The 19,523-nt window shown below is 46.3% G+C and overlaps 1 protein-coding gene across 6 annotated transcripts in view; it reads left to right on the forward strand.

Annotated features, from left to right (window-relative positions):
• The first annotated feature begins 315 nt into the window (after window positions 1-315).
• The window catches only part of LOC134728365 (eukaryotic translation initiation factor 3 subunit C-like), a 42,190-nt gene continuing 22,982 nt past the window's right edge, over window positions 316-19,523 (forward strand). For 4 of the 6 annotated variants that reach the window (XR_010110236.1, XR_010110235.1, XR_010110234.1 and 1 more), the window contains exons 1-15: window positions 316-389; window positions 528-658; window positions 2,575-2,640; window positions 2,783-2,972; window positions 3,195-3,320; window positions 3,510-3,564; window positions 3,693-3,802; window positions 4,181-4,308; window positions 12,042-12,201; window positions 12,326-12,429; window positions 13,188-13,329; window positions 13,524-13,649; window positions 13,785-13,878; window positions 15,484-15,674; window positions 15,900-16,124. Coding sequence is in view for 3 of the 6 variants with exons in the window: in XM_063597466.1 (XP_063453536.1) it covers window positions 558-658; window positions 2,575-2,640; window positions 2,783-2,972; window positions 3,195-3,320; window positions 3,510-3,564; window positions 3,693-3,802; window positions 4,181-4,308; window positions 12,042-12,201; window positions 12,326-12,429; window positions 13,188-13,329; window positions 13,524-13,649; window positions 13,785-13,878; window positions 15,484-15,674; window positions 15,900-16,124 (1,818 nt within the window). In the remaining 3 variants the exon portion in view is untranslated. Of the gene's footprint in view, window positions 439-527; window positions 659-2,574; window positions 2,641-2,782; window positions 2,973-3,194; window positions 3,321-3,509; window positions 3,565-3,686; window positions 3,803-4,180; window positions 4,309-9,792; window positions 9,911-12,041; window positions 12,202-12,325; window positions 12,430-13,187; window positions 13,330-13,523; window positions 13,650-13,784; window positions 13,879-15,483; window positions 15,675-15,899; window positions 16,125-19,523 lie in introns of those variants that run through there. The other 2 variants (XM_063597467.1, XM_063597468.1) reach the window with 2 other exon arrangements.

A 19,523-nucleotide genomic window follows, 5' to 3' on the forward strand; every position in this document is an offset into this window, starting at 1 on the left:
CCCGACCTCGGGTAATCCGCCTGCCTCGGTCTCCCAAAGTGCTAGGATTACAGGCGTGAGTGAGCCACCGCACCCGGCAGGATTATCTACTTCTATACTATTAATGCCTATTAATGCTGTAATTACACGCGTGAGCCACTGCGCCCCGCCGATCTTCGTGTTTTAAATCCCGACACCAACGCGCGGTAGGATTCGCAACGCCTGCAGCCAAGGTCTCAGCGCCCGGTTCCCTCAGGCTTGTCCCCGCCCCCTTATGGCGCGAAGGCCACTGGGACTTGTAGTCTCCCAGTGTAGTTAGTCGGCGCTTCCCGGAAGTGACGCGAGGACCCGCCTTCTCTCTCGGCGTTTCCGCTGTTAGGGCCCTGCGGTGTGACTCGCGGGCCCAGCTGGTTGGTATTTTTTGGGCCTCGTGCTTCGTGGTGGGAGACCCAGGTCAAGGTCCGGGTGGGGCCGGTGAGGGGTTGGGCGTCGGGAGGTGTTGGCTCGGGCCTCTTCGCGTGGCCGGTGACGCCTTGGCTCCCCCGCAGGTCCGGCCATAGCACCTCCGCGCCGTCGCCATGTCGCGGTTTTTCACCACCGGTTCGGACAGCGAGTCCGAGTCGTCCCTGTCCGGGGAGGAGCTCGTCTCCAAACCTGTCGGAGGCAACTATGGCAAACAGTGAGTTGCGGGGGCTGTGGCTGTGACCATTCTGGGAGTGCGGGGTTAGGCAGGCTGTGGAACGCAGTGCACATGGGAGGGGATGGAGGTGAGGGCGGGGAGAGTGGGTTTGGACAATGACCGGAGTTTGCAGGATCGGAGCGGTGTTGGAGAGAGACAGCCTTAGAGGGCTGTGATAGCCGGTAGCCACCCACCAGGCACAAGGGATAGAATCACAGAGGTTTCCCAAGCCAGATCTGTTGCATCAGCTTCTTAACTGGCCTTAAGTCTACAGCCTCTACCTGTCTCCTCTCATTTTACCGCCGAGAAGTCCTTAGTGACTTCTCACTGCTCACAGAAGGAAATGCAAAATGCTTGATTGGTATCTGGGAGCCCCCTGATGCGACTCTGAAGTCTGGTCACCTGCTGTGTACGCAGGTGCTTAAACATTTTATATGCCTGTTCACCTCTACGTAAATACCCGTCCGCCATTTCTGTACATTAATTTTTTTTTTTTTTTTACCCTTTGGAACAATAGAATGGTTTTTCTTTTTCCTTTTTTTTTTCTTTTTTTGAGGGGTCATAGCTCACTGCTGCCTCGACCTTCAAATCTCAAGCGATCCTCCCACCTCAGCCTCTCAAGTAGATGGGACTACAGGTGCACGCCATCGCAGCAGGCTAATTGTTTTTAATTTTTTGTAGAGAAGGTGTCTCACTGTGTTGCTTAGACTGGTTCTGAACTCCTGGGCTCAAGTGAACCTCCCGCCCAGCAATCTAAGGTGTTGGGGTTACAGGAATGAGCCACTGTGCCCCACTGGAATGGTGTTTCTTAAACATCTGCCACGTTTGTGCTACTGTTTTAAAAGTATGTATTGCACATGTATATGCCAATATGCATATGGTTTCGTATCACTTCCCCAGGTGGAAACCAGTGTCATTTGCCATAAAATACCAAATAATCCAAGCTGGGCAGGTGGCTCAAGCCTGTAATCCCAGCACTTTGGGAGGCTGATTACTTGAGGTCAAGAGTTTGAGACCAGCATGGCCAATAAGGTGAAACCCCGTCCCTACTAAAAATACAAAAATTAGCCGGTTGTGGTGGCACATGCCTGTAACCCCAGCGACTTAGGAGGCTGAGGCAGGAGAATCTCTTGAACCTTGGAGGCGGAGGTTGCAGTGAGCCGAGATTGCGCCATTGCACTCCAGCCTGGGCGATAAAAGCAAAACTCCACCTCAAAAAACACCGCTAAAATAATCCAAAAAATAATAAAAAGGGAAAAGAGGCAGGCAAGATGGTGCATGCCTGTAGTCCCAACTACTCTGGAGGCTGAGGTGGGAGGATCCCTTGAAACTCAGGAGTTGGAGGCTGCCTGGGCAACATAGTGAGACCTTATCTCTTAACAAACCAAAAGAGTAGAGATACTGTTGCTGACTGTGAGCCTGTGGTCTGGTCTTATTATCATAGAAAAATACTAGCAGTGGAGGTGTTAATACCATTGAGACTTTCTCCTTGCTGTTGGCCTCTCATACTTTGGGAAATGTTGCTAAGATCTAGTTTAGGTACCACCTCCCTAAAGCCTTTTCTGTTCATTATAGCTCAAGTATCATTTTTCTCTACCTCTTTTTTTATTCATTACTTCTGTGGTGACTTGCGTCTCTATGTCATTAGTTACACAGTAAATTAGCACTTTCATTTGTTTTTGAGAGGATAGTGAATGTCATCTTTGTGTTGCTACAACACTGAGCAAAAGGCCTTACTTAGTGTACACTTAAAAGATTGAGTTGTATATGAAGTGGCCCTGAGGAGGAGTCAAAAAGAGGATGGGTGTGGTGTGGATGGCCTGGATTACTTAGTTCTACCTGTCCTGAGTAGGGAAATATGGATCTCTTGGAAAGACTGGGAAAGGAGGTTAATGGCCTCTGTTCCTTCCGAACAGGCCATTGTTGCTGAGCGAGGATGAAGAAGATACCAAGAGAGTTGTCCGCAGTGCCAAGGACAAGAGGTAAAGCCATGGCGAGGCTGGGTGATGGGAGTCTCTGGGAGCAATGAAGCTGTGGGGAGGCTGGGTGATAGGAGTCTCTGGGAGCAGTGGTGAGTTTTCCCTCGGTGGGCACGTTCAATGTGGTATCGGGCTCCCAACCCAGGTTTGAGGAGCTGACCAACCTTATCCGGACCATCCGTAATGCCATGAAGATTCGTGATGTCACCAAGTGCCTGGAAGAGTTTGAGCTCCTGGGAAAAGCATATGGGAAGGCCAAAAGCATTGTGGACAAAGAAGGTGTCCCCCGGTTCTATATCCGCATCCTGGCTGACCTAGAGGACTATCTTAATGAGGTGTGATGCCTATATTTATTACCACCACTTATTCATGGTTTTGTACTTTTAGTGGTGGGATGTATGGGATCTTTTAAAAATAAGCTAACAGATGTAGCTAATAAGTAGTACCAGCGGTGTTCCAATAGCAAGACTCAAAAGTGGAGAAGAAGCCTGGAGTTTAGGAAATGTTACTTAGTTTCAAATCACTGTTCTCTGTTTCTTTCCTCTTCTTCCCTTTAGCTTTGGGAAGATAAGGAAGGGAAGAAGAAGATGAACAAGAACAATGCCAAGGCTCTGAGCACCTTGCGTCAGAAGATCCGAAAATACAACCGTGATTTCGAGTCCCATATCACAAGCTACAAGCAGGTGGGGAGGCTAGAGGCACACTTACCGAACTGGGAACAGTGACCCCGTGACTGAGGCCCAAAGATGGAATTGCTAGTGGGAGGTGTGACTGGAGCAGGAAGATGACAGAACTGTCTGGGGTGGAGGGGTGGGGTGGGCTGATGGCTGGAGAGCATCCATGATTGTTCTCTCACTTCCCTCTCTGTCCAGAACCCCGAGCAGTCTGCGGATGAAGATGCTGAGAAAAAGGAGGAGGATTCAGAAGGTGAGCAAAAGAACCTTTGTTGCAAATAGGAAGTCCAGAGTTAGTGCTGCCCTTGGCCTGGTTTCTTGGCTGCCCTCCAGTCTGGCTTTTCAACATTCAGGATCTTTTTCTCCCTCCATTACCACTAGGCTCTTCAGATGAGGATGAGGATGAGGACGGAGTCAGTGCTGCAACTTTCTTGAAGAAGAAGTCAGAAGCTCCTTCTGGGGAGAGTCACAAGTTCCTCAAAAAGATGGATGTAAGAGCCAGGGTTAGATGGATGATTTCCTGCCAGAGGTAGTTCCTGAGTCCCTGGGGGAGAAAGACAAGACTTAAACCCCTAGGGTTGGGAGGGGTGGAATTTAGTGGAGTTGAGAACAAGCTTCCTCTTACGTCAGAGCAGTGGGCAAACAGGGATCTGGGCCCAGCTCTGCCGGGGGAAGCTGTGTGTGTTCCTGCGGCCAAATTGCAGCATCACTCTGGGACTTGATGGTGAGTCCCAGCCCTTGGTATCTTGATTCCATGAGTAGCTGCTCTTGTTCTACTCATGAAAATAAATCTCAAACATGTGTTAGTAAGGAGGAGACACCAGTCGATCTCCCTATCTTCTTGCTGATCCTCTTTTCTTCCCTCTAAGGATGAAGATGAGGACTCAGAAGATTCCGAAGATGATGAAGACTGGGACACAGGTTCCACATCTTCCGATTCCGACTCAGAGGAGGAAGAAGGGAAACAAACCGCACTGGCCTCAAGATTTCTTAAAAAGTAAGGAAAGTAGTGGGACCTAGGGTTAGGTTACACTGGAACTGGTGGAAAGCTCTTAATTGTCTGGAAGGTTATTGATTCTTCCATGGAGTCCTTTTAGGTTGGAGCAGCCAACTGTTAGCATTTTACAGTAGGATCAGAGAGTCAAGTACATTAGTTGGCTAAAGTCACGAAGCTAATGTGTCCTAAAGATGAGAATTGAAGGCTCCAGAGTCCAAATATTTACCCACAGCCTTACTCACTGCGTGTGGATTGGGTGCAAATCTCACTTTGGCACCCGATACCTGTGTGACATTGGACAAACTACTTAGCCTGTCTAATCTTCAGTTTTCTCATCTGTAAAATAAGGCAGGGAACCCTCCCTTCCAGAATAGCTGCAGGAATACAGGGAGGTGTGATGTAAGAAAGTAGTTCATCTAGGACTGACGTGTGGTGAGCCCTCAGTGTGCGTTGCTACTGTGTTACCCTTCCTGATAACTTCTTAGTACACATACAGCATACAGACTGCCGCAAGTGTTCATGACCTTTACTGGGACAGTCAGAATAGGGGAGGATCCCAGTGTGGATTCTGTCTCCCAGCCTTTATCAGCTGTACGACATTGTATAAGTTACTTGACCTTAAGTCTTAGTTTCTCCCTTTGAAATAAAAGTGATACCTGCTCTTTTGTATCCCATGGGAGTGAAATCTCAAGCTCACTAAAAATAGCGCTTTTATTTATTTTTTCTTAGCCAGTTTGCGCAAACTACAGATAAAAAGTGCTTTTTTTGAGACAGGGTCTCGCTCTTCCCAGGCTGGAGTGTAGTGATGCAATCTTGGCTCACTGCAACCACAACCTCTTGGGCTCAGGTGATCTTCCCACCTCAGGCTCCTGGGTAGCTGGGACTACAGGTACACTCCAGTACATCCGGCTAATTCTTGTGTTTTTAATACAGACAAGATTTCACCATGTTACCCATGCTGATCTTGAACTCCTGGGCTTAAGCGATCCTCCCGCCTCAGCCTCCCAAAGTGCTGGGGTTATAGGCGTGAGCCACTGCACCCAGACAAATAGTACCCCTTTAATGGGAAGATTATTGCTCTCAAGGTTGCTTTCCTGTGTTTAAAAGTTGTGGTCGTGCTGCTTTAGGGAGGTAGTGAGTTTCCAGCCCTCTAGAGGTCTAGAGAGGCTGAACAACTTACTTGGTGGGCATTTTGTTGAGAAGGCCTTTTTTGTCCAGTGCTTCAGGGAACACTGGTCAAGGTCTGGGCCACATTGTCTATCACACCCCTTCTTGGAGGGTTTACAACCACCTCTGGAAAGTTCCATGAGAATAAATATACCTAACTTTGTTTTATTAACCATCTCAAAAACTTGCTTGATCATGAAACTCGTTTTTTTAACCTGTTGACATCTTACAGAACTATCAGCGTTACTATTGGTTCAGGTCTTTTATATCTACTGTACTTTGTGTTTTTGTCTTTGAATAATTGTGTATTGAAGTCTCCCATTGTGTGGACTCTGGCGTGTGATGTGCACTGCACATGTGTGTTACACAAAGGCTCCTGTCTGAGGGAGCAAATGGGGCCTAAAATTAAACTTAAGACATCAAGGCTGGGCACAGTGGCTTACGCCTGTAATCCCAGCACTTTGGGAGGCCGAGGCGGGCGGATCACGAAGTCAGGAGATCGAGACCATCCTGGCTAACACAGTGAAACCCAGTCTCTGCTAAAAATACAAAAAATTAGCCAGACATGGTGGCCGGCGCCTGTAGTCCCAGCTACTCGGAAAGCTGAGGCAGGAGAATCGCTTGAATTGGGAGGCAGAGGTTGCAGTGAGCTGAGATCGTGCCACTGCACTCCAGCCTGGGCGACAGAGCAAGACTCTGTCTCAGAAAACGAAACAAAACCAAAAAAACTGTAAGACTATAAAGCTATACTTTTATAAATACAGACTCAAAAGTTCTTAACAACATAGTAGAAAACCAAACACAGCAACATACAATAAGGATTATATGGGAGCACCCCCTCCTTGCCTGTAGGGGGATGGAGGATGGGTGGGCTCATCTCCCAAAAAAGTTTATAAAAAAAATTTAATAACCAAGTAGGATTTATCCCAATAATAGAAGGATGTTTTAATATGAAAGTCAACTAATATACTATATCAATAGAATAACAGACAAAAGCCATAGAGTCATCTCAGCAGATGCAAAAAAAAAGCATTTGAAAAAAATCCTAATATTCTTTCATGATAAAAGACTGAAGCTAGGAATAGAAGGGAGCTTCCCTCTACCCGATAAAGGATGTTTATGAAAAGGATGTTTCCTGTCCTTTTATTTTTAACTCTGCCATGCTGTATGATTAAGAGTGTTTCTTGGCTGGGCGTGGTGGCTCACGCCTGTAATCCCAGCACTTTGGGAGGCGGAGGCAGGCAAATCACAAGGTCAGGAGTTCGAGACCAGCCTGGCCAACATGGTGAAACCCCATCCCTACTGAAAATACAAAAAAATTAGCCCGGTGTGGTGGCCTGCGCCTGTAGTCCCAGCTACTCATGAGGCTAAGGCAGGAGAATTGCTTGAACCCAGGAGGCGGAGGTTGCAGTGTGCCGAGATCGCGCCATTGCACTTCAGCTCTGGGCAACAGAGCAAGACTCCGTCTCAGGAAAAAAAAAAAAAAAGAGTGTCTCTTAAGCACAGCTAGGTTTTTGGTTTGTTTTTTTTTTAATCTCATAAAATCTCTGCTTTTTTTTTCTTTTATTGTGATACATAACATTTCCCATTTTAACTATTTTCAGGTATACAAATCAGTGGCATTTAGTACGTTCACATTGTGCAGTGACCGCCAGAACTTGATCTCTGCTTCTCTGGCAATTTAGTTCATTTACGTTTATTATAGTTATTTACATATATATGATGGTTATTTATATATGTGTCTACATAATTAGTTTTTATCAAGATGGGGTCTTGCCCTGTTGCCCAGGATGGTCTCGAACTCCTGGGCTCGAGTAACCCTTCTGCCTGGGCCTCCTAAAGTGCTGGGATTACAGGCGTGAGCCACTGCACCCAGCCTGTTGTGGTTATCAATGTATTTATTCTTACCATTTTATGATATCTTATACTTTCTGTTTATCATCTTTATTTTAAATTTTGTAATAGCTTTATTGAGGTGTAAATGACATACAATAACTGCACTTGTTTAAAGTTTTTTTTTTTTTTTTTTTTTGAGACAGAGTCTTGCACTGTCGCCCAGGCTGGAGTGCAGTGGCGCAATCTCGGCTCACTGCAAGCTCCACCTCCCGGGTTCACACCATTCTCCTGCCTCAGCCTCCTGAGTAGCTGGGACTACAGCCACCCGCCACCATGCCTGGCTAATTTTTTGTACTTTTAGTAGAGACAGGGTTTCACCATGTTAGCCAGGATGGTCTCGATCTCCTGACCTTGTGATCCACCCGCCTCGGCCTTCCACTAAGTGCTGGGATTACAGGCATGAGCCACCGCACCCGGCCTTAAAGTTACATTTAATAAGTTGTGACATATGTTTACACCCATAGAACTCACCACAATCAAAACATAATATCCTAAAAATTTCACACCTAAACATTTCCACCTTCCCCTTTGTAATACTTCTCCCTGCCTCAGTTTCTTCACCCTATCCCTAGGCAACCACTAATTTGCTTTCTGTCACTAGGTAAGTTAGCATTTTCTAGAATTTTATGTAAATGGAATCAACGGTATATAATTTGGAGGGGGTAGTTTCTTTCATCATAATTATTTTGAAATTCATTCTGTCTTCTAAAGATTGGGCATCTCTAATTCCAAAGTCTGAAACTTCTGGAGCACCATAAGTGGACAGTTCCACATCTGACCTCATGTGACAGGTTGCAGTCAAAACTTTGTTTCATGCACAAAGTTATTTAAAATACTATGTAAAATTGCCATCAGGCTGTTTGTATAAGGTGTAGATGAAACACACAAATTTCATAGTTAGACTTGGAGCCCTTCCCAAGATACCTCATTATATATATGCAATTATTTGAAATTTGAAACACTTCTGGTTCTAAGCATTTCAGATAAGGGATATTCAGCCTGTATTTTATTTTTCTTTTATTTGTGTGTTTTTTGTTTTTGTTTTCGAGATGGAGTCTCACTGTGTTGCCCCGGCTGGAATGCAGTGGTGCAATCCTGGCCCACTGCAACCTCTGCCTCCTGGGTTCAAGTGATTCTCAGGCCTCATCTTCCTGGGTAGCTGGGACTACACGTGAGCACCACCACGCCCAGCTAATTTTTATATTTTTAGTAGAGATGAGGTTTCAGCATGTTGGCCAGGCTGGTCTTGAACTCCTGACCTTAGATGATTCGCTCGCCTCAGCCTCCCAGAGTACTGGGATTACAGGCATGAGCCACCACACCTAGCCTACATGTATTTTCTCATCCTCTTTTTTTTTTTCCCCGTTTCTAGTTATATATATTTTCTTATTATTCATTTTGTTTTTCTCTGCTGGTTTGGGAGTTACACATGCTATGCTTTTAGAGGTTATCCTTGAATTTTTTTTTTTTTTTTTTTTTTTGAGACACCAGCCTGTTGCTGAGGCTAGAGTGCAGTGGTGCGATCTCGGCTCACTGCAAGCTCCGCCTCCCGGGTTCACGCCATTCTCCTGCCTCAGCCTCCTGAGTAGCTGAGACTACAGGCACCTGCCACCATGCCCAGCTAAATTTTTTTGTATTTTTAGTAGAGACGGGGTTTCACTGTGTTAGCCAGGATGGTCTCGATCTCCTGACCTCGTGATCTGCCCACCTCAGCCTCCCAAAGTGCTGGAATTACAGGCGTGAACCACCGCACCCAGCCACATTTTTTTTTGTTAACCTGTAGACTAACTTGTATACCTAATCAGAAAAATCTAAAATTAGTTGAATCAATGTTCTGAGGAAAACCCTTGAGAAAATAAAGTTAGAATTTCAAGTGTTAGAATCTTTTTGACATTGAGAGTTTGTGGCTTTGTAGTGTAGAAGAATAATTCACAGACACTATTTCACTTGTATAACAAGGGAGACATTTTCAGATTAATTTCCAACCGAGCAAAAGCAGGATTTATATAGGAGAAAGAGGAACAAGGAGAGAGGGCAAAACCACAGAACAGTGGATTCTGTTTGCCCGTTTTTCTGTGTAAACTCTGATACTAACTCTCCTTGAGTATGCCAACTAGGGTTGGTGGATGCTCTAGAAAACACGATAGGCCCACTGCCAGTAAGGGTTTTCAGCAACTCCAGATTCAGCCAGTCTAAATATACCCTTTCCGTCATCAGCATTTCTCAGCCTTCATCTTTTGGTCAAAACAAGCTTGTAAAGGAGTGGGTTTATTCTCATGAGCTTCAGCCTCTTTGATGTGGGATAAGGCCATCTGTTGTCTTATGGTGATCTGAAGGTATTAGGGGGAAGTTCATCTATACCTGATGTCATGATTGACCTGTGAACTCTTTTTCTTTTTTTCTTTTTTTTTTTTTTTTTAGATGGAGTCTTGCTCTGTTGCCCAGGCTGGAGTGCAGTGGTGCAATCTCAGCTCACTGCAACCTCCGCCTCCCTGGTTCAAGCAGTTCTCCTCAGCCTCCCAAGTAGCTGGGATTACAGGTACGTGCCACCACGCCTGGCTAATTTTTTGTATTTTTAGTAGAGACGGGGTTTCGCCATGTTAGCCAGGATGGTCTCGATCTCCTTATCTCGTGATTGCCTGCCTCGGCTTCCCAAAGTGCTGGGATTACAGGCGTGAGCCACTGCGCCCAGCGACCTGTGAACTCTTACAGAGCTGCTGTCTACTTCTAAGAGTTACCTGATTCTGGAGGCGTTTTTTTGTTTTTGTTTTTGTTTTTTAAGTGAACCCCAGGATCTATAGTGAGACTGAATGTCCGAGTTGGGATCCTAAGGAAGGGTATACATCTAGGGCTTTCCATCAGTAGTTGTGGTTGGGAAGCCATGGGAAAATGGTGTGGTCCTCTGCAGTGTAGTTAGGCCTGACTTCCGTTGGTGTCTCTCAATAATGAGTTTTTAGTCTCTTAACTATGTATTAAGTAGAGGTAATACTCGTTTAGAAATGTTGCTTTTATCTGTTGATTATATAGCTGAGGATATAAACATTTGTTATCTGATAATTTCTAACAAGATATGAATATACCAGAGTATAATCTGTCATAGGAGAGGTCAAGCCAAGTCTTAGGTCTTTCCGTTAGAATTTCATACAATAGTACATTTCCCTTTTGAGGTGTGTATCATACTATCTTTAGTGCTAGAAGTAATACTTTAGCCAAGGAAGTTTTAAGTTCTTTTGAAGCATTCATTTTTAAAAATAGCTTTAGTTCTTCTGATCTCAGAGCTATACAGATGGTTTGGACCAAGAGGTTTTAGTTTAATGAACATGCTTTGCATATTTGCAAAGGATTTTACCTATAAAGTGAGTCATCATTAGAGTCTTGCAGTGGTACGGGGGAAAGATCCATAAGCTTTTGTTGTTGTTGTTGTTGTTGTTGTTTTTAATAGAGACGGGCTTTTTACCTTGTCACCCAGACTGGTCTCAAACTCCTGGGCTCGAGCAATACGCCCACCTCGGCCTCCCAAAGTGCTGGGATTACAGGCTTGAGCCACCGTGCTTGGCCAGTCCATACACTTCTGTTGAGAGTTATGGCATTGGTCTTCTGGCAAGGGAAGACTTAATTTAACTGGTAAACTTATAGACTATTCCAAAAACATATTCAAACCTTTTAAGCAGTGAAAATGAAATTTATTTATAAATGTTCAAATGGTAGATTATGGTAATTACATATGAGTTTTCAAAAATGTTGAGTCTTTCTGGAAAGATTTATTCTTCAGTATGTGTGCAAAGTTTGAAGTAATTTGTCTTTGCCATTTGGTTTGTATTTTGTTACATAAATACATACTCAAGTCTGGAGATGGTTTCAGGCAACATCCAGTAGCCTAAGACCATTTCAAGGTAGCTGGTGATCTTTTTCTGTTTTGTGGGGACCTTTTTCGTAATGAACATTTTTTTAAAATTCAGAATTTAGATTAATCGGTTGTCAAGAGAGGAGAGAAAGGGATAAAACAGTTTAGGAATAGTAAAAAAGAAAAAAATGTTTTTATATATTTGGGGGAACTGATTCATTGATTAGTTGGTCAGTCTGGAGAAAGCAGCTGGTATCAAAGAAAATAAGTTGTTTGTGGATTCTTTGGAAAACTGTAGATGTTAGCTTTGGAGCAAAATGACAGGTTGGTTTTTTTTTGTTTTGTTTTATTTTGTTTTGTTTTTTTGGAGACTGAGTCTTGCTCTGTCACCCCGGCTTAAGTGCAGTGGCATGATTGTGGCTCACTGCAGCCTTCTCTGCCTCCCAAGTTCAAGTGATTCTCGTGCCTCAGCCTCCTAAGTAGCTGGGACTACAGGCGTGCACCACCATGCCTGGCTAATTTTTGTACTTTTAGTAGAGACGGGGTTCCACCATGTTGCCCAGGCTGGTCTTGGATTCCTGACGTCAAGTGATCTACCACGCCTAGCTGACAGGTTGTTTCTATTAATATGTCTACAGTGGCCTGGTTAGTACTCTGTCTTATTAGAGATGGCTATGGTTATGGTTCACTGTGCCCTCTAGGTCATTGTTGTAGAGCATAACTTGGACCCAGGAGGTGCTGGAGGAAAAGAGGAAGTTGATGGGAGGAAGAAGCCTTAGAGGTGGGGAGGGGCTGATCTGTCATCTTCTCCCATGTCTGTCGGCAGGGCACCCACCACAGATGAGGACAAGAAGGCAGCCGAGAAGAAACGGGAGGACAAAGCTAAGAAGAAGCACGACAGGAAATCCAAGCGCCTGGATGAGGAGGAGGAGGACAATGAAGGCGGGGAGTGGGAAAGGGTCCGGGGCGGAGTGCCGTTGGTTAAGGTGAGGGTTTCAGAGGTAAAATGAATTGGGGAACAGTTTGGGAGGACATAAAGGTCCCCTTGTGGGGAAAAGGCAAGGACAGTTTCCTGCTGGCATGCACATGACGGGATATGTACTGATACAGGAGAAGCCAAAAATGTTTGCCAAGGGAACTGAGATCACCCATGCTGTTGTTATCAAGAAACTGAATGAGATCCTACAGGCACGAGGCAAGAAGGGAACTGATCGGTAAGATTCGTGGGCCTGGGCAGTGGGATTGCAGGGTGGCAGAGGGTGGAGGTTGGGGGAAGGGATTGTTGGGAGGGTCTGTGTGTGGCTGTAGTAGAGGGAATTGTATGCTTGGGGCATCCCCGTCCATTATCTGCTGTTTACTCTTCTTGTGACTTAAAACCAATCACTTAACGTTTTGGGTCTGTTTTCCCATCTATACAATGAGATAATGTTCTCCTCTTTTTTTTTTTTTTGTTTGAGATGGAGTCTCGTTGTTGCCCAGGCTGGAGTGCACTGGCACGATCTCGGCTCACTGCAACCTTTTTGCCTTCTGGGTTCAACCGATTCTCCTGCCTCAGCCTCCTGAGTAGCTGGGATTACAGGAACCCGCCACCATCCCTGGCTGATTTTGTACTTTTAGTAGAGATGGGGTTTCACTATGTCTCGAACTCCTGACTTCAAGTGATCCGCCTGCCTCAGCCTCCCAAAGTGCTGGGATTACAGGCATGAGCTACCACACGTGGCTTTTTTTTTTTTAAGATTAAAAAAGTAAGAGTGTTTACCTTCTTTAGTTATTAGGTAACAGAGGATGGTGGTAGGTGTGAAGCATTTCACAGCATTCCAGGATGGTTGGGATTATTGTTGCTTCTGTTTGGAATTTATAAAGGAGAAGCAGGGATATGGGTGATGAGGAGGGCGTGTTATCTGAAGAGGGCATGCTGGGAGAGACTTTGTGATTTGTCTCCAAAGCCTCACCCAGCTCTCTGGCCCTCTAGTGCTGCCCAGATTGAGCTGCTGCAACTGCTGGTTCAGATTGCAGCGGAAAACAACCTGGGAGAGGGCGTCATTGTCAAGATCAAGTTCAATATCATCGCCTCTCTCTATGACTACAACCCCAACCTGGCAACCTACATGAAGGTGAGAGCAGTGAAGAGGCTCATCTCAGGGCATCGCTGGTGGGTTGGGGGAAGAAGGTACCTAGCATCTTAAGACTCAGGGGCTATGGAGGCAGTCTTGGTGGTGGAAGGCTCCATGATTCCTGCTGAAGGGGGAGGCATCCGCTTACTCTACCTTCACACCTCTGACTCTGATGTGGCCTGAAATCTTGGCAGCCAGAGATGTGGGGGAAGTGCCTGGACTGCATCAATGAGCTGATGGATATCCTGTTTGCAAATCCCAACATTTTTGTTGGAGAGAATATTCTGGAAGAGAGTGAGAACCTGCACAACGCTGACCAGGTAAAGGGAGGAGTTGGCAGGATAACTGGAGGTGTGTATTTTATGCTTTGGGAAGGCTCAGTGGGACCCGAGGGTTGAGGTTTGAGACTGAGATCTGGGCTAATTTGTTGACTCCTCCTTCGCCTTCCTTTTCAGCCACTGCGTGTCCGTGGCTGCATCCTAACTCTGGTGGAACGAATGGATGAAGAATTTACCAAAATAATGCAAAATACTGACCCTCACTCCCAAGGTGAGCCTGAGCAAGCGTGGGCTTTGCTGAGAGGAAAATTGTGGGGAATATTACTAGGTTTAGAGCTTTGTGAGGATTATACTAAGTCAGAGTGCTTGAAAAGCCAGCCTTTCAACTTACCTACCTAGCATTCACACGGAAGGGCCTGATGAGATGCTGGCTCCCAGTCCCATCGTTTCTGATTCCATAGGTCTGAGTGGGGCCTGAGAACCTGCACCTCTAGCCTGCTCCCAGGTTGCTGGTCTCAGGGCTATACTTTGAGAACCTTTGGGGTAAGGCATCTATTCACTTCTCTTGTTTAGCTTGGATGAGAGGCATTGGGGTGTGAAAGTGCAGCATAGTTTACTCAGTAAAAGTGTGAATGTGCCCATCAAGTCAAGGGTGTAGTGATTAACAAGGCAGCCAAAAGCTTACCTTTTGTGCTGGATGGAGAAAGGCAGTTTGAAAAATAATAGTAGTAAGATATGGCTGGGTGTGGTGGCTCACGTTTGTAATTCCAGCTCTTTGGGAGGCCGAAGCAGGCAGATCCCGAGGTCAGGAGATCGAGACCATCCTGGCTAACACGGTGAAACCCCATCTCTACTAAAAATACACACACACACACACACACAAAATTAGGCGTGGTGCTGGGCGCCTATAGTCCCAGCTACTCGGGAGGCTGAGGCAGGAGAATGGCATGAACCCAGGAGGCCGAACTTGCAGTGAGCCAAGATCACACCCCTGCACTCCAGCCTGGGCGACAGAGCAAGACTCCATCTCAAAAAAAAAAAAAAAAAAAAAAAATAGTATGATATTAAGATAATTCTGGGCCAGGTGCAGTGGCTCACGCCTGTAATCCTAGCACTTTGGGAGGCCGAGGTGGGTGAATCACGTGAGGTCAGGAGTTAGAGACCAGCCTGGCCAACATGGCAAAACCCTGGCTCTACTCAAATACAAAAATTAGCCAGGCATGGTGGCAGGTGCCTGTAAATCCCAGCTATGTGGGAGGCTGAGGCAGGAGAATCCCTTGAGCCCAGCGGGCCAGAGGTTGCAATGAGCTGAGATCACACCACTGCACTCCAGCCTGGGCGAAAGAGTGAAACTCCATCTCAAAAAATAATAATAAATTCTAGATGATATAAAGTTCAGAGTTAAACTAGGGCCCTGTGGTAAGAAGTGGCTGGAGGGGTGGCTGCTGTAGCTAACAGCTGGAGAAAGCACCCTTAAGTAGGGACCACCTGAGGTGAGATCCAATGAGGAGGAGTTAGGGGAAGAATCAGCTGAAGACAGCGCCTGACAGGAGGAGCAGAGAGCGAGCTTGATGTTCCAGGAGTAAAAAGGCCAGTGGGACTCCAGCACAGGAAGCCAGAGGGAGAATCGTGGGAGACCAGGCAAGGGCCAGGCCTGGCAGACCCTTATTGGCAGAGGTTGGCAGTTGGGATTTTTTTCCTAAGCTGTGGGACTGGAAGGTTCTGGGTCCTGGGAGTGGGAGATGGCCTTTCTGGGGCACACTGACTAGACTTTTCTGACGGGTGCAGAAGAGGGACGGGTTGATTGGAATGAGTGGGGACAGATGGGAAAGCCTGGCTGCCCAGCTGAGACAAGGGTGGGTGCTCTCCCTGCCAGAGTACGTGGAGCACTTGAAGGATGAGGCCCAGGTGTGTGCCATCATCGAGCGTGTGCAGCGCTACCTGGAGGAGAAGGGCACTACCGAGGAGGTCTGCCGCATCTACCTGCTGCGCATCCTGCACACCTACTACAAGTTTGATTACAAGGCCCATCAGCGGCAGCTGACCCCGCCTGAGGGCTCCTCAAAGGTGAGCACGTGGCAGTCATGGCAGAGGGGAATGGGTGTGTCCACCTGTCCTCCACTTCTGTCAGGACTTGACAGCAAATCTGTTACTCTCTAGACTTCCGCAGGTGGAGCAGGGAGGGAAACTGAGGTATTAGAATGAGACTGGATAGAGTCTCATCTTTAGTTGCTAGAGCCTGTGCCTTTTAAAGCTGGATCTCCTTTGCAAATAACCTCCCTTCCTCCCCAGTCTGAGCAAGACCAGGCAGAAAATGAGGGCGAGGACTCGGCTGTGTTGATGGAGAGACTGTGCAAGTACATCTACGCCAAGGACCGCACAGACCGGATCCGCACATGCGCCATCCTCTGCCACATCTACCACCATGCTCTGCACTCCCGCTGGTACCAGGCCCGCGACCTCATGCTCATGAGCCACTTGCAGGACAACATTCAGCATGCAGACCCGCCAGTGCAGGTAGGATGGGGAGGCCTTGGAGGTGAAGGAGTTGCCAGGCCCCTGGCCTCTTGGCAAACTGGCTTAACCAGAACAGCCACCTGTCTGGCCGGTGCAAATTTAAGTAGACACTTGGTCTTTCCCAGTTGCCAGCATCCTGCAGTCCTCCTGCATGTGAACACATAATTTCGTGTCAAAAAAAAAATTATCCAGGCTTGGTAGTGCTTGAGCCCAAGAGGCAGAGGTTCCAGTGAGCCGAGGTTGTGCCACTGCACTCCAGCCTGGGTAATGGAGCAAGACTGTTCAAAAAAAAAAAAAAAAAAGCTGTGTCTGGAAGTGTAGATCATGTAAAAGTATATTTGAGGCAACTAGGAAATGTTTATGTGTAGAGCACCTGGTGAACCTGTCTGGGGGTAATGCTGGTTTTTAAACAGCCCTCCTGTTTGTGTTTTTATTCTATGGTATGAACATATCACTGTGTCTGTTTTCCTCTTGGCGGACACCCAGTTTATTTCCAGTTTTTGGCTCTAATGTATGAAGCTGCTGTGAACATTCTTGTAAGAAACTCAAAAGTGGTTATACCATTTTACACTCCTGCTAGTGTTTGGGAGTTCCTTGTCAACTTTTGGTGGTGTTGGTCTTTTTTTGAGAGGGAGTCTCGCTCTGTTGCCAAGGCTGGAGTGCAGTGGTGCAATCTTGGCTCACTGCAACTGCCACCTCCCAGGATCAAGCGATTCTACCTCAGCCTCCCGAGTAGCTGGGATTACAGGTGCCCGCCACCACTTCCGACTAATTTTTGTAATTTAGTAGAGATAGGGTTTCACCATGTTGGCCAGGCTGGTCTCAAACTCCTGACCTCAAGTGATCTGCCTGCCTCAGCCTCCCAAAGTGCTGAGATTACAGGAGTGAGCCATCATGCCGGCGGTGGTATTGGTCTTTTAAACTTTTTTTTGTGTTTGTTTTTTGAGGCAGGGTCTTGCACTGTCACCTAGACTGAGTGTAGTGGCATGATCATGGCCCGCAGTAGCCTCAAATTCCCAGGTTCAAGTGATCCTCCCACCTCAGCCTCCATAGTAGCTGGGACTACAGGCATCTGCCACCATAGCTGGGACTACAGGCATGTGCCACCATGCCTGGCTAGTTTTTTATTTTTTGTAGAGACAGGGTCTCACTATGTTGCCCAGGCTGGTCTCAAAGATCTTTTAGGGGTGTGTGTGTGTGTGTGTGTGTGTGTGTGTGTGTGTGTGTCTTTCTTTTATGGGGTGTGTGTGTATCTTTTAGGGGTTGTGTGTGTGTGTATCTTTTAGGGGGTGTGTGTGTGTGTATCTTTTAGGGTGTGTGTGTGTGTGTGTGTGTGTGTGTGTGTGTGTTTTGAGACAGAGTCTCGCTCTGTTGCCCAGGCTGGAGTGCAGTGGTGCAATCTTGGCTCACTACAACCTCCATCTCCCAGGTTCAAGCCATTCTCCTCCCTCACCATCCCATGTAGCTGGGATTATAGGCACGTGCCACCACACCAGGCTAATTTTTGTATATTTAATAGAGACAAGATTTCACTATGTTGGCCAGGCTGGTCTTGAACCTCAGGTGACCCACCCACCTCAGCCTCCCAAAGTGCTGGGATTACAGGCGTGAGCCACCACAACCGGCCACTCAAAGGTCTTTTAAATTTTAGTTGGTTGTCTAATGGTATCTCATTGTGGTGTTAGTTTGCATTTCCCTGGTGACTATTGATATTGGCTACTTTTTTACTTTTTTATGTTTATTGGCCATTTATCTTTCATGAAATAATAAATATCTAGTCAGTTCTTGCCCATTTAAAACAATTGGATTGTTCACTTTATTGAGTTGTAGGAGTGCCTTATCTATCCTGGATAGCTAGTCCTGTGTCAGAATTTTTTTTTTTTTTTTTTTTTTTTGGAGACGGAGTCTCGCTCTGTCGGCAGGCTGGAGTGCAGTGGCGCGATCTTGACGACTCACTACAACCTCTGCTTCCCAGGTTCAGGCAATTCTCCTGCCTCAGCCTCCCGAGTAGCTGGGACTACAGGCGCCCACCACCATGCCCAGCTAATTTTTTTTATTTTTTAGTATCCGTGTTGGCCAGGATGGTCTCGATCTCTTGACCTCATGATCCGCCCGCCTCACCCTCCCAAAGTGCAGGGATTACAGGCATGAGCCACTGCGCCCGGCCCAGTTTTTTCTTTTATAGTAATTATTTTCTGGATCCTGTCTAAAAAACCTTTGCCTAACTGAAATTCATGAAGACTTTTTAAATTTCTCTTTTTTCTTTTTGTAAGTTGCTATGGGTGTTAGCTTTTACATTTAGTCTTATAGTTGGTCTTGGTTTGATTTTTGCATCTGGTGAGGTTGGGATCAGGGTTTCTTTTTCCTCCATATGGATACCTAGTTGTTCTAGCATCATTTGTAGAAAAGACTTCTTTTCCCCTATTGTATTGCTTTGGTGTCTTTGTGGAAAACAATATGAAAAACCACATTACCTATAAGAGTAGGTGTTTTTCAGGTCATTCCCTCTGTCCCATTCATTTACCTTTTTGTCTGTCCTTATACTATCTTCATTGCTGTGCAACATAGCAAAACCCTGTCTCTACAAAAAATACAGAAACGAGTCAGGCATAGTGGTGCACGCCTGTAGTCCCACCTACTCAGGAGGCTGAGGTAGGAGGATTGCTTGAGCTCAGGAGGTCGAGGCTGCAGGAGCCACGATCACGCCACTGCACTCTAGCCTGGGCAACAGAGCAAGACTGTCTCAAAAAGAAAAGAAATACCCGGTTACTTCTCCTTCATTCTATTCATATAATGAATAACTATGAGTTCATTATTGTGTGTTTTTTGTTTTTTGAAAAAGGGTGTCACTCTGTCACCCAAGCTGGAGTGCAGTGGCGCGATCTCGGCTCACTGCAATCTCTGCCTCCCAGGCTCAAGCAATTCTCCTGCCTCAGCCTCTCGAGTAGCTGGGATTACAGGTGCACATCACCACTACCCGGCTAACTTTTGTATTTTTAGTAGAGACGGGGTTTCACCATGTTGGGCAGGCTGCTCTTGAACTCCTGACCCCACGATCCACCCACCTCGGCCTCCCAAAGTGCTGGGATTACAGGCATGAGCCACCACACCCAGCCGAGTTCATTACATTTTTATACCAACCTTTTATTCCTGAAGTATATCCAGTTTGGTCATGTATATTGTCTCTTTTATATTATATATTGCTGGATTCTGTCGCTAACATTTTTAAGGCTTTTTGCATGTAAGCTTATGACTGGTATTGATCTCCACATTTTTGTTGTTATGACTACACTTAGCCTTTCCCCCCAAGATTTGTACCACTTACCGTCTCCCCTGTCTTAATTAGTGCCAAGTCCCTCTTCCCAGTTGCTTAGACCAGAAACCTTGGAGTCATTCTTG

Source organism: Pan paniscus, chromosome 18 (assembly GCF_029289425.2).
Source record: "Pan paniscus chromosome 18, NHGRI_mPanPan1-v2.0_pri, whole genome shotgun sequence".
In the NCBI taxonomy this organism is placed as follows: Eukaryota; Metazoa; Chordata; class Mammalia; order Primates; family Hominidae; genus Pan; species Pan paniscus.